The 14,279-nt window shown below is 34.6% G+C and overlaps 1 protein-coding gene across 4 annotated transcripts in view; it reads right to left on the bottom strand.

Moving 5' to 3' along the window:
* The window catches only part of APP (amyloid beta precursor protein), a 542,079-nt gene that overhangs the window by 30,749 nt on the left and 497,051 nt on the right, over positions 1 to 14,279 (bottom strand). For all 4 annotated transcript variants that reach the window (XM_053706002.1, XM_053706000.1, XM_053706001.1 and 1 more), the window contains one exon: positions 4,106 to 4,327. In XM_053706002.1, coding sequence (XP_053561977.1) covers positions 4,106 to 4,327 — 222 coding nt within the window. The remainder of the gene's footprint in view (positions 1 to 4,105; positions 4,328 to 14,279) is intronic.

The following is a 14,279-nucleotide window of genomic DNA, read 5'->3' as shown; positions in this document are numbered from 1 at the left end:
TTTGACAATCTTGCAGCATCGCTCCTGACATGGACTTGAGTGATAGAAGCAGGCAGTGAAACTCATCAACACTGATTGCTTAGGAGTTGTTAATACGAGTCTGGATGGTTTCACAGACAGACTCTTCCTGCATCTCCAGACCCTAACATTCGTCAATGTTCTCACTGAGAGGCTGACAAGACTACTTAAAACTTCAGTCCTATACCGAAGGGTACTACCCTCCATAAGGAACTACTCCATATCTTCTGATACTTCTTTGCCATCCTCCTGTGACGAAAGGCAAAGAATGACTGGGATATTAGGGAAGTGGGGGAGGTATTTAAGCCTTTGGCTGGGGTGTCTTTGCCTCCTCCAGGTGGCCAGGTTCTGTATTTCCCACAAGTAATGAATGAAGCCGTGGACTCTCCTCATATTAAGAAGGAAAATATATTAAAATGTGCTTTTTCATATGAATGCCAGATGTTTCTTAATAAATGTCTTCCAAGGGCATTTGATAATGACCAAATACAAGTTACAATGAAAATATCTAAATAAATTATTCATATCTGACAATAATTGTTCCCCATAAGCTTTCCTACATTGGAGTTATTTACAATAAGCAACTGACAGCTATAAATTACCCAAATGTGCCTTAGTAATGGCACAGAGCTTAGCACTGTTGATGAGGTTAGGCTGGGACACCCAGTAAAAGCAGGAAGAGAAGACCCCCCCTCCCCTGCATATGAAAAGACAGATTACAGACTCCTACTTGCTCCTGTGTATGTACATGCGTGCACATTTAATACTTTGGAGCTTGGTTAGGAGTCTGAAAATCTGCATGTTATTAAAAAAATAAGCAAAACTATACATTGTTACAAAAAACACTCCCAAGTGGGCTATATAAATAGATCATCTACAAAACATTTAGTGTACAATGTCCCTTTACATGTGTTTGACTTTTTGAGTTAGACACAGGTTAGGAGTGTGTATTTGAGAGATTTACTGAATAGTGGTAGCAATGCAAACACAGTTCTGATATGTATATGAGGTTATTTACAAGACGTGTACATGATTACTAATATTTACTTTGACACATATGAAGATAAAATATTTTGCAATAATTAAAAAAAAAAATATATTTTTGTTAACATTTTTGTACACAATTGTTCCCCTCGTGTACTGTTAGACGTAGTCAAGCAGTCTGTAAAAGATCATTTGTGCAATGTAAACTTAGTAACAGATTTGGTTTAACAACAAATTTGTACTACGTAAACTTCTAGTAGACGCTGCTCGTTGAAAGAGCACTAACGGTTAAAGGGAAGCTAGAATTAATTATTGGCAACTACATAAACACAGCCTGTGCGTAAGCACAGTGAAAGCCCATTCATGCTTGAGCAGGGCATGGCCTGTGATTGGTGTGCAACTGACACTTTTGATTGGCTCATTTGGCCATGTTGTACTCAGAACCTACAATGCTAAACCCATTTTTTTCTTTCATGATTCATACGATTTTAAAAAACTTTCAAATTTTCTTCTATTAGCTAATCTGCTTCATTCTCCTGACATCCTTTGTTGAAAGAGCAGCAATGCACTTACTGGTTGCTAGCTGAAAGACAATGGCAAGATGCATACATCTGCCACCAATCAGCAACCTTTAAGCCTACCTAGGTATTATATTCAACAAAGGATACACAGATTAGATAATAGAAATAAATTAGAAAGTAAAATTGCATGCTCTATCTGAATCATGAAAGAAAAAAAAGTGGTGTTTCATGTCCCTTTAAGGCTCATTTTTAGAGATGTGCATTTGGTAGTTTTGTTCACTGCCAAATGGGGAAGTAGGAGGCTGCTTTCAGTATTCTGCTCTTTTCAGAGCTGAATATTCTTGTGTGCAAGTAAAACACTGTAAGATCTGGATTTGCACAGATCTTAGTGTGTTTCACTTGGACAAGAGGATATTCGGCTCCTATAAGAGGAAATTACCTAAAAGCAGCCTCCTATGTCTGCATTCGACAGTGAACTAAACTACCAAATGCACATCTCTACTCATTTTATAAAAATAATGATTAAAAAAAAAGTGTAGTTAAAACTGTTGATTTAAGTTTATTCTATTATACAAACAAAAATCACAAAATGTAGTAAGGGTGTTTACGAAGTTATGTGAAATTCAGCACAAATGTATATGTTCTTCTCAATAATATGCACGGACATCAGCCATAATAACCATCATCAGCCCTTGATTGTAGGGCAAGATATAGGATGTGATTAAACAGGTTGTTCCAGACACAAACCTTTAAAATGTCAGACAGAGAACCTTTTCCATATGAAAGCATATTTTTATCTGTTACTGCCCATCTGTTCGTGTCCATACAGTGCCCTCCACTAATATTGGTACCCTTGGTAAAAAATTGTCTTTATTGTTTAACATTTTGATCTTTTGTTCAAAAAATACACAAAAATACCCTGCTTTCATGGATATCAAAAAATTGCAAACACAGCACAGGCTTATCAAAAAAAACTTTGTTAAATATATGTGTGGCACGATTATTGGCACCTCTGAATTCATATGAGAAAAATATATTTGAAGTATATTCCCATTGATATTTTAAATTTTTTAGTACACCTGGGTGACTAGGGACAGGAAATTGTTCAACCATAATTTCCTGTTTGACAGGGGTATGGGTATGAGAATGAGGTAACACATAAGCCAAATTCCCTTAGTCATTCATCACAAGGAATATAGATGTAATGTGCAGCAAAAGTTTTGTTGAGCTTCAAAAAATGGGAAGTGGCTATAAGGAAATAGCAAAAGCATTGAAAATGCCCATTTCTACCTTAAGGGCAACAATTAAGACGTTCCAGTCAACTGGAAATGTTATGAATCAACCTGGAAGAGGATGTATATCTATATTGTCTCAACGCACTGTAAAGAGGATAGTTTCAGTGGTCAAAATACCTACAAGGATCACAGCTGGAGAAATGTAGTAGTTAGTTGCGTCTTGGGCCATGGTTGGATCCTCCCAATGATCACAAATATACATCAAAATTAACACAACAATGATTTATTGACCACAAAATCAAGGTCCTGCCATGGCTATCCTAGTCTCCGGACTTGAACCCCATAGAAATCCTGTTGGGTGAATTGAAGTGGAGAGTACCCCAGCATCGACCTCAAAATTTGAAGGATCTGGAGAGATTTTGTATGGAGGAATGGTCTCTGATCCCCTTGAAATGTATTGTCCAATCTTATCAGTCATAATAGGAGAAGACCCAGAGCTGTTATCTTGGTAAAGGGAGGTAGCACAAAGTATTGTCTAAAAGGGTGCCAATAATTGTGCCACACATATATTTAACTTCATGAATATTATATGAAAAGTTTCATGAAAGTTTAATTTTGCTGTCCCTTTGAGTGCCATTGCTTTGTCCTTTTGTTAGGCATGTGTCGATTACACAATTCTAGTGTATCTAATAGTCCTTTGAGTGTCACTTTTACTACCACATTTGTTTATTTGCACTACCACACCAAGCGCTCTTACTGACTTTCTGTCACTACCTAACTTTTAGTCTTAAAAAAACTGCTGCCCCCTCCTACCTCTGAATTCTTGGAACAATAGCTGCTGATATAACATAAGATTTTATGTTTTTTTATCCTTTGCACTAGCTATTATAAGCAGGACCACTAATATTTACCCTTTTCCTCAATGCTAAAAAATAAATAAATAAATCACCACTCAAAGTTAAAAGGATGTTAAACTCAACATTTAATCTCTGCATAAAATGTTTCGTTAAGGAAAGTGTTACTTGAGCCTGCAACATTCAAGACACCGATTGGGTAGCTCAGATCACAAGCACATTTACACTGGCTACACCTAACAAGACAATATGGATTCCGTATACCTGATATGCGCTATGACTTTATTGTTGCTTTAAGATTACATGGTTTGCATGCAATACATTTAAATTCATCAACCATTTAACTAGCAAGTTGGATTTTAAATTTATTTTCAGTGAACATGCAGAAAACATTTAAGCAACCACAACAAGCAGTTTAACAAAATGCAAGTAATACTTTCATCCAACGTGCATAAATAAAAATAATCATATTATTTCCACATGTTAAGCTTACCTTCATTCTCAGTGTTTGCTGGTACAGAGTCTACATTAAATGGGTGCCATGGCTGGAGGTCCTCTACATTGAAATCGCCATCCTCTGGAAGCAGTTCCACTGTTGTCTTAGTCTCAGTCAATGAAGGCATAAGGGCATCGTTTCCATAGCTGATTCTGGGTTCACTTGCCAAGTTTGACAATACATCATCTGAGTAGTTCTGTTCCTTTTGTAATAGTTCATCTAGAAATAAAGGTATACTTAAATAAGCGGATAAAAATATAAGTAACTTTAATGATATGTATATTATAAAAAATAATGCTTTAAAATATACATTCTATTTTAGAACCTAAACAATGCATTTAAAACATATTTCAACTAAGGTAAAAAAAATAAATAAAAATACAATATATTAAGGCAAATATAACTAATTATACCAAGTATAGTTGGCCACATTTGAAAAAATGTCCAGTGTCTCTTTGTACAAAAACATGATAGCAGACTGGATACCCTTTCCTGGCTTATAATTGAGAGGGTCACAGTACCCAAGAGAGGGGGGATAGACTTAAAGGGACATAAAACCCAATTTTTTTTCTTTCATGATTTAGAAAGAGCAAGCCGTTTTAAACAACTTTCTAATTTACTTCTATTATTTAATTTGCTTCAGTCTCTTAATATTCTTTGTGGGAAAGCATATCTAGATAGGCTCAGTAGCTGCTGATTGGTGGCTGCACATAGATGCCTCATGTGATTGGCTCACCCATGTGCATTGCTATTTCTTCAACAAAGTATATCTAAAGTATGAAGCAAATTAGATAATAGAAGTAAATTGGAATGTTGTTTAAAATTGTATTCTCTGTCTGAATCATGAAAGAAAATTTTGGGGTTTAATGTCCCTTTAAGCTTTTGGGGAGGCAGAATATGTACTGGATATTCAAATTGAAAACTTGAGTCCCACTAGGGTTGAACTTAGAGTATGATCTGATCTATTACTGGCAATGATCTACACTCCTGCCTCCCCATTTTAGCTTGAATCTAATTCTATGTCTATCTAAACCCTATTTTTGCAAATTGTATAAATTATGATACTATATTATTGAATATTTACACATCCTTGGCCCCCTGTTAATGTTATTTTCAAAGACACATGTAAGTCTTTTTGGAAACAACAGATAATATGTGGTATTTATAACATGAAATACATATATATATATATATGCGTAGGGATATACCATGTATTATTTACATTTAAGTTTGTATACATATATATTATGTACTACAGATATTATGTGGTTTGATAGAGAGCCAAGTGTAATGGTATTAGCTTTGAATTCTATGTTGCACTTTGCATACATGTATATATTTACAAACATGTGTGGCTGATATAATTAGCACTGAATACTGTGTCACTTTAATGGAGGTGTGTTTTACCCATTTTCTTTTAAACAATAAGAAATGTAGTGTGATCTTAAATAGGTACTGTGAATAAGAAACATTAGGCTATAATAACGTCTCCGGCCAAAACGCGTAAGCCGTTCCTGCTCACAGCACTTCCATTTGCTTCATGATGTTCTTGTTTTTAATTATTGTGATAATAAAGGACTGAATTTTATCTTGGACGGATCGCATCTTTCTTTTTTGTTCAGTTTGCAGCAGACCAATCAAGTAAGTGGATAACAGGAGTATTGACCACACCCACCAACGGTTTCCATAGCCTCTCTGCTCCACCCCAAAACACCCAATTTAAAATTACACACAATATGCACAATATATTAAATATTAAATTATTTAATCTAATCTGTAAAATGCAGGAGATTCACAGATGATGCCAGTTCACCAACATATGAAATTATTTTACTGGCCTTCTGCTCTAAAATATAGGGCAGGAGACAATATGACACAATATAAAAACAAAATATATTAGGACAGAATTTAACAATGTGGTCCCAGTACAATAAAGCAATGGAAAAGAAAGCTAATAAGTCCCACAGTCCTGGGAATACTGGGATAGTTGGCTTGGTGGTTTTTAACGCTAGTTCTATAGGAACTCTTCATGCAAGTAAGATAATTGAGCTACTTTGCTCACGCAAGATTATCTTCTAAACCTCAACAGCTAAGGATCTAAGATTAATGATATTGACAACTACTGTTGTAAGTTTGACTTAAAGGGACGGTATACTGTAAAATTGTTTTCCCCTTAAAGTATTTCCAATGACTTATACCAGCTGCATTGTACAAAATGTATGTGAAATTTCATTTTTAGATTTATTTGTGTATAGGCTTTGAAACCAGAGCCTATTATAATGGGTTGAGCTTGCAGGTAAAATTATATCTCATTACGTTATCACTTTGTGTACACACACTTGCTCCCTTATATCTGTTTGTAAACCAAAGCCCAATACTTAGAGAGAAAAATGGGAAATTATAATTTCATTAGTTATCTCTTCTACAGCCCACAGGGAGTGAAATTTCTTCTGCTGGCTGTGTTTACATAGCCTGTCAATAGCTTGGACTTAAGTCCAGAAACTTATAGTATAGGTGGGGATACCACAGGTAAAATACACTCCAGCAGATCAAATTGAACATTTGGAAAAAATCAATGGGGAGAAATGTATTGGGTAAACTGTTCCTTTAATAAAATAGCATTAGCTCACATAAAAAAGAATTAGCTCACCTAAAATGATTCATAAAGGAATATAAACAATGCACAGTATCTAGCAACATAACTTTGCAAATGGTTCAATAAACTCAAAATATAAAGTTCTCTTTGTGATAGACGACCATTTTACTTCTGTGTTACAATGGTAAAAAGGATAGTTATATACACAAAGACGTATCTTAGTATTTAACACTTTTTAATTTAATATGGCCTTAATCAATCATTCTACTAAAAATGGATCTTGACTAAGATAACCAGAATAAAAAAATAATAATTTTCAAAGGATTTTGTATGGTAATTTCTTTCACAAGGAAGCTCAAGAGGGAGTTTGCTCTAGTAAGAGAATTTTCTTTGGTAGAATTTCCCACAGCGATTTAGGAAGGAGGAAAGCTTTTAATGAGCAGATTTTCACTAATAAAGAAGATGAAACTAGAAAATAAATGAATAAATACATCAGGAAAGCTAATCACAGGTAAAGTGTACACAACCGAATGAGATAGGACATACTGATAAAGAATCTCATTTGCACAATATAATGTTACATTTGTAATGATAAGCAAATACAGGGACAAGAAAATGAGTATGTCATTTTACAATCATTCCTTCGTCTACCTCTACCTTGTGTTGTCCCCTTTCCTGGAAAAAATTGACATGCTAATTAGCATACATTTGCATATGTAATTATGTAGCATAAACCAAGAATTAAACCTGCTAGGATTAATTTTAAATTAATATTTGTTTATAATTAGATTATATAACACTTATATGACAGCATCTTCATTTCTATAGTTAAAGGGACAGTCAACACCAGAATTTTTGTTGTTTAAAAATATAGATAATCCCTTTACTACCAATTTCTCAGTTTTGCATAACCGACACAGTTATAATACACTTTTTACCTCTGTGATTACCTTGTATCTAAGCCTCTGCTGCCCTCTTATTTGCATTTTAGCCAATCAGTGCTTACTCCTAGGTAACTTCACGTGTGTGAGCTCATTGTTATCTATATGACACACATGAACTAACGCCCTCTAGTGGTGAAAACCTGCATTCACATAAGAGGCGGCCTTCAAGGTCTAAGAAATTAGCATATAAGCCTACCTAAGTTTAGCTTTCAACTAAGAATACCAAGAGAACAAAGCAAAATTGGTGATAAAATTAAATTGAAAAGTTGTTTAAAATTACATGCCCTATTTGAATCATGAAAGTTTATTTTGGACTTGACTGTCCCTTTAATCTTTATTTTCAACTTAAAAATACTGGCCATGTCAGTAAAATATCGGATGAGTGTCAACCCTACATGTACTCTCTGAGAAACAGTGCATACTTCTTCCCTCTTACCTGCAAAATGAAGTCTGTGTCAGGTGAGGCAAATTGTTACCCATAATGCTGAGGGTAACATTGTGCATCATTATTTACCTGGGTCTGCAACAGACATTCATCAGCTAGATGGAGGGTAGAAACATACCTTAGGGGCTGTATAAATGAATTATGTGCACCCTACACACTTACCTCCCAACTTTTTCTTCTGGGGACAGACTCTAGGAAGCCAGGGGCAAAGCAGATAAAGGATCATGGGTATGTCTGGGACAGAACCAATGCACTTGTAATGACTTCAGAAACCCCTGAAGTTAATACAAGTCTTGGATTAAAGGGACATTGCAGCCAAAATTGGAATCTACGTGGATGCATTTCAGTTTTGAAAAGAAGCCTTTTTGTAATATACAGTACATGTATTAGCAAAAATGCTTATAATAAAAGCTACAGCTGTTTCAAAAGTTTTTTTTAGTGGAAATTTAAACTGTTCAATGCTGTTTAATTTTTAGAAATAAGTTCCCAAAATATATGATAGGTTTAAAAAATATATATATATATCTCCAAAACAGGAAATATACCTCATGCAGTAAAAATGCTTTTATTATATAGGCATCACTTTTCTAAACTAATATTAAATGTAGACAATGCAAGTGAACTGTAGCCTTGAGATTTCTGTACAAGCAATTCTGTCTCTGTATGTTATTTAAAGAAAGGAAATATATAATCTATAAAGACTCAAGCGAGAGGAAGGAAATGCTGAGAGCAATTTTGGAATCTGTAATTTGCACATGAAAGGGGATTTTTGTCCTAAAGTTAAACAATGCTTTTATGTTATAGCAGAAACCATTTGAAGGTGTTACTTCCTAGATTTCATGTAGCATAAATATATGACAGGACAGAGTTCTATTGTTTGATTTCTAATGGGTTCAAAATAAAGGTAATTTCATAAATTGCCTATATTATCATATGTTTACCTATTTCTTTCTGTATAGACGGAAATGAAAACCTTTTGAGTCATGATATATTAAAATGAGACACTGTAGTCAACAGTTTTTTTGCTTAAAGGGACAGTCTACACTAAAATTGTTATTGTTTAAAAAGATAGATATCTCCTGTACTACCCATTCCTCAGCTTTGCACAACCAACATTGTTATATTAATACACTTTATAACATTTAAACCTCTAAATGTCTGCCTGTTTCTAAGCCACTATAGGCAGCCTCTAAATCACGTTTTTTTATTTGCTTTTCACAACAGGAGCCTGCAAGTTCAGGTGGGCAATATAGATAACGTTGTGATCATGCCCAATGAGTTTTTTAAAGGGACACTCAAGTCAAAATTAAATTTTCATGATTCTGATACAGCAGCAATTTTAAACAACTTTTCAATTTACTTCTATTAGCAAAATGTGCGCAATACTTTTTATATTTAGACATTTGAGCCACCAGCTCTTACTGAGCATGTGCAAGAAGTCACAGAATATACGTATATGCATTTGTGATTGGCTGACGGCTGTTACATGATGCAGTGAGAGTGGAAATAGACATAACTTAAAAATGTTTTAGAATATGTGGGGGGATTGGTTGGAGTTAGAAAATGACAGATACTGTGCCCTTATGTGAGTCACAATAAGTATATTTTATACCAATGTTGTATAATGATTTTTACTCACTGGGATGAGTATCTGTTGTGGATTCTAAGAGAGCAGAACTAAATAACTAGAAATACTAATTGTACAGAGAATACATTTAGAATTGATAGCAAAGAATTCCACAAAAGTAGTATTGTTATTAACTCCAAATGGTGAATTGGATATAGGGTTACTCTATATATTAAAAAGTTCCATGTCATTCATAAATTAAGTCTTTATTCATTAAACTAGGAACAAACATTCACACAGTAGTAGCCAGAAAAAAGTTAAAAACACTTAAGCCCAGCCAAAAATAATTATAGATTCACTAAATAAGCCAAAATTATTAATCAACATGGGCCCACAAGAAAATAATCTAGAGTAAGCTTAGCCCTTACAATCCGAGGGCTGAATTACTTTTAAGTATTAACTCATAATATCAGTGGGCACCATGTATCAAGAAGAGTTTAAAGGCATTAATTCTTATTTGAACTTAGGCAAGCAAGTTTAAAAGCGACAGACAGGAGAGACACAGCTGCTCCTGCTGGACCCCTGACGCGCGTTTCACAGAATGATTCCTCAGAGGAGTAATCCTATATCCAATTCACCATTTGGAGTTAATAACAATACTACTTTTGTGGAATTCTTTGCTATCAATTCTAAATGTATTCTCTGTACAATTAGTATTTCTAGTTGCTTAACTTTAAAATGTGTCAGAATTTTTTTTACTACTTATAAAAAGTTCAGACTAAGTGCTATTGTACTGTCTTGTTATCATGCATTTGTAGATTATGAAAATCTATTGTATTAACTGGTCTTTTAAGATTTAGCACAACACAGTACTAAATGCAAGTTAATAGATAATAAATACAAAGTCATCTGATCAGGGGGCTGTCAGAAGATGCTTAGATACAAGGTAATCACAGAGGTAAAATGTTTATTTATATATCTGAGCTGGTTATGCAAAACTAGGGAATGGGTAATAAATGGATTATCTATCTTTTAAAACAATACAAATTCTATTGTTGACTGTCCCTTTAATCTATTTCTAAATAAATTTAAAAGGACATGAAACCCAAATTGTTTCTTTCATGATTCAGATAGAGAATACAAGTTTAATCAACTTTGCAATTTAGTTCTATTATTTAATTTGCTTCCTTCCCCTATTATTCCTTTGCAGAAATGTTTATCTAGGTAAGCTCAGGAGCAGCAGAGAACCTAGGTTCTAACTGTTGATTGGTGGCTGCATACATATATTGATTGTGATTGCCTCACCCATGTGTTCAGTTAGAAACCATTAGTGGATTGCTGCTCCTTCAACAAATGATACCAAGAGAATGAAACACATTAAATAATAGAAGTAAATTAGAAAGTTCTTTAACCCTTTGAGTGCTAAGCTGGATTTATTTATTTTTTGTTTTTTACTATTTTAAAATTTTTATTTTACTTTTTTTCTTTTTACCCCAGATTCCCAAGACCTATATCGTAGGAAAGGTTAGGCGATTACCTTTCCAATGGTGGGTCTTGGGGTCTGTAGCTGCTTAGATGCCTGATATACAGGCTATCTTGTCCATTGTAATATTTAAATAAAGTTTCACGGTGACGTCATCACATCATTGCACGTAACGTCACCGCATGTAACGGGAAGCCCCGGCGATGCCTGTTACTATACAGGCCCGATCGCCGGGGTGGGAGTTGATGGGAGCCCCCGGTTTGCCCTCAAGGTAGGTGAGTGCTAGCGATGGCTCTGAGCCGTCGTTAGCATTCAAGGGTTAAAATTGTATTCTCTATCTGAATCGTGAAAGAAAAAAATTGGGTTTCATGTTCCTGAAAAACAAAAAACAACCCCCCCCCCAAAAAAAAAAACTTGTTCCTGTTTTATAAACATTTTCGTTACACACTAAAATAGTTGTGTCCCTCTCCACCAGTAAAGCATGTCCTTATCAGCCAATTAGTATTAGCAGGAAGTATAAAACGAATGCTGCAGTTTTTACAGATTTTTTTTTAAGGCCAAAGAAAAGTTTTCTAGACACGAGTAAATGCAGCATTTCATATATATGAAATAAACTTTTAGTACAATGTTATTTTACAGCACATCTGCTAATATGTGTCATAGGATGGTTTGTTCATGAACTGAGTAACACAAATTTTCAGAAACTTTGTGGGTATGGGACATGCTGTGAGCCAATTAAGATACCAGATTATAGAAAATATACCTGTGGATAGATGAGGGGGTGACAGAGAGAGGAGATTAAAAAAGAGGGAGGCATTTTGGATTTATCAGTTAGAATCTAAGGGACCTTTAGGAATGAATAGAGATTGGGATCTTTCAGTATTTTTATGATTATAGGGGTGATTGGTGGCTGCATAAAAACAGCTAATTCCTAAAAAATATATTTAAAAATATAAATACAATATTAACAACCCTTAAACAACCCTTTTAGAACAGTGTGTTGAAAGAACAAAATAGGATGAACAAGGCAACGTCTAACTTCACTCTAAAATGAACACAAACTGTGAAAGAGTGCTAATCCTACAGAAATTCGGGACTGCAGCCACACGCAATAACATTATTATATTAGATATGTATTATATTATTATCTTTCACCTTCTGACTTGTCATCTACCTACAAGATGTAGTCTCTCCATTTTCTCCTAGATGACAGCCTACTTCATTATCAATGGATGAGACTGAGAATAAAGGGTTTCTCCTCCAAACACAGCATCAACACACCAAACCTCTCCCTTAGAGAATATTGCCATTATTATCTTACATTTATCAAACCTCTCCCTTAGAGAATATTGCCATTATTATCTTACATTTATCAAACCTCTCCCTTAGAGAATATTATCATTATTATACCACATTCACAAAACCTCTGATTTGGAGTTGTTTTCAACATTTTTATGCAAAATGTGAAAATAATTTCTTATCAACAGTTAAGAAAATGTATCAATATGAAGACTGACATTTAACATTTATGGCACCTAATAATATATGTGTTCAATCATAAGAGAATAGTTAGATAATGTAAATTTTCATATTCTACATCTGTAAAAAAAAAAAAAAAACAACATAATTTATGTAAGAACTTACCTGATAAATTCATTTCTTTCATATTAGCAAGAGTCCATGAGCTAGTGACGTATGGGATATACATTCCTACCAGGAGGGGCAAAGTTTCCCAAACCTTAAAATGCCTATAAATACACCCCTCACCACACCCACAATTCAGTTTAACGAATAGCCAAGAAGTGGGGTGATAAGAAAAAAGTGCGAAAGCATATAAAATAAGGAATTGGAATAATTGTGCTTTATACAAAAAAATCAAAACCACCACAAAAAAGGACGGGCCTCATGGACTCTTGCTAATATGAAAGAAATGAATTTATCAGGTAAGTTCTTACATAAATTATGTTTTCTTTCATGTAATTAGCAAGAGTCCATGAGCTAGTGACGTATGGGATAATGATTACCCAAGATGTGGATCTTTCCACGCAAGAGTCACTAGAGAGGGAGGGATAAAATAAAGACAGCCAATTCCTGCTGAAAATAATCCACACCCAGAATAAAATTTTAATGAAAAAACATAAGCAGAAGATTCAAACTGAAAACACTGCCTGAAGTACGTTTCTACCAAAAACTGCTTCAAAAGAAGAAAACACATCAAAATGGTAGAATTTAGTAAAATTATGCAAAGAGGACCAAGTTGCTGCTTTGCAAATCTGATCAACCGAAGCTTCATTCCTAAACGCCCAGGAAGTAGAAACTGACCTAGTAGAATGAGCTGTAATCCTTTGAGGCGGAGTGTTACCCGACTCAACATAGGCATGATGAAATAAAGATTTCAACCAAGATGCCAAAGAAATGGCAGAAGCTTTCTGGCCTTTTCTAGAACCGGAAAAGATGACAAATAGACTAGAAGTCTTTCGGAAAGACTTAGTAGCTTCAACATAATATTACAAAGCTCTAACAGCATCCAAAGAATGCAATGATTTCTCCTTAGAATTCATAGGATCAGGACATAATGAAGGAACCACAATTTCTCTACTAATGTTGTTAGAATTCACAACCTTAGGTAAAAAATTCAAAAGAAGTTTGCAGCACCGCCTTATCCTGATGCAAAATCAGAAAAGGAGACTCACAAAAAAGAGTAGATAATTCAGAGACTCTTCTGGCAGAAGAGATGGCCAAAAGAAACAAAACTTTCCAAGAAAGTAATATAACGACCAAAGAATGCATGGGTTCAAAAGGAGGAGCTTGAAGAGCCCCCAGAACCAAATTCAAACTCCAAGGAGGAGAAATTGACTTAATGACAGGTTTTATACGAACCAAAGGTTGTACAAAACAATAAATATCAGGAAGATTAGCAAACCTTCTGTGAAAAAGAACAGAAAGAGCAGAGATTTGTCTTTCAAGGAACTTGCGGACAAACCTTTATCTAAACCATCCTGAAGAAACTATAAAATTCTCGGTATTCAAAAAGAATGCCAAGAAAAAAGATGAGAAAGACACTAAGAAATATAAGTCTTCCAGACTCTATAATATATCTCTCTAGATACAAATTTACGAGCCTGTCACATAGTAT

Source organism: Bombina bombina, chromosome 3 (genome assembly GCF_027579735.1).
Source record: "Bombina bombina isolate aBomBom1 chromosome 3, aBomBom1.pri, whole genome shotgun sequence".
Lineage (NCBI taxonomy): Eukaryota > Metazoa > Chordata > Amphibia > Anura > Bombinatoridae > Bombina > Bombina bombina.
The sequence above is the reverse complement of the archived record's forward strand: the minus strand, read 5'-3'. Positions and strand labels throughout refer to the sequence as shown.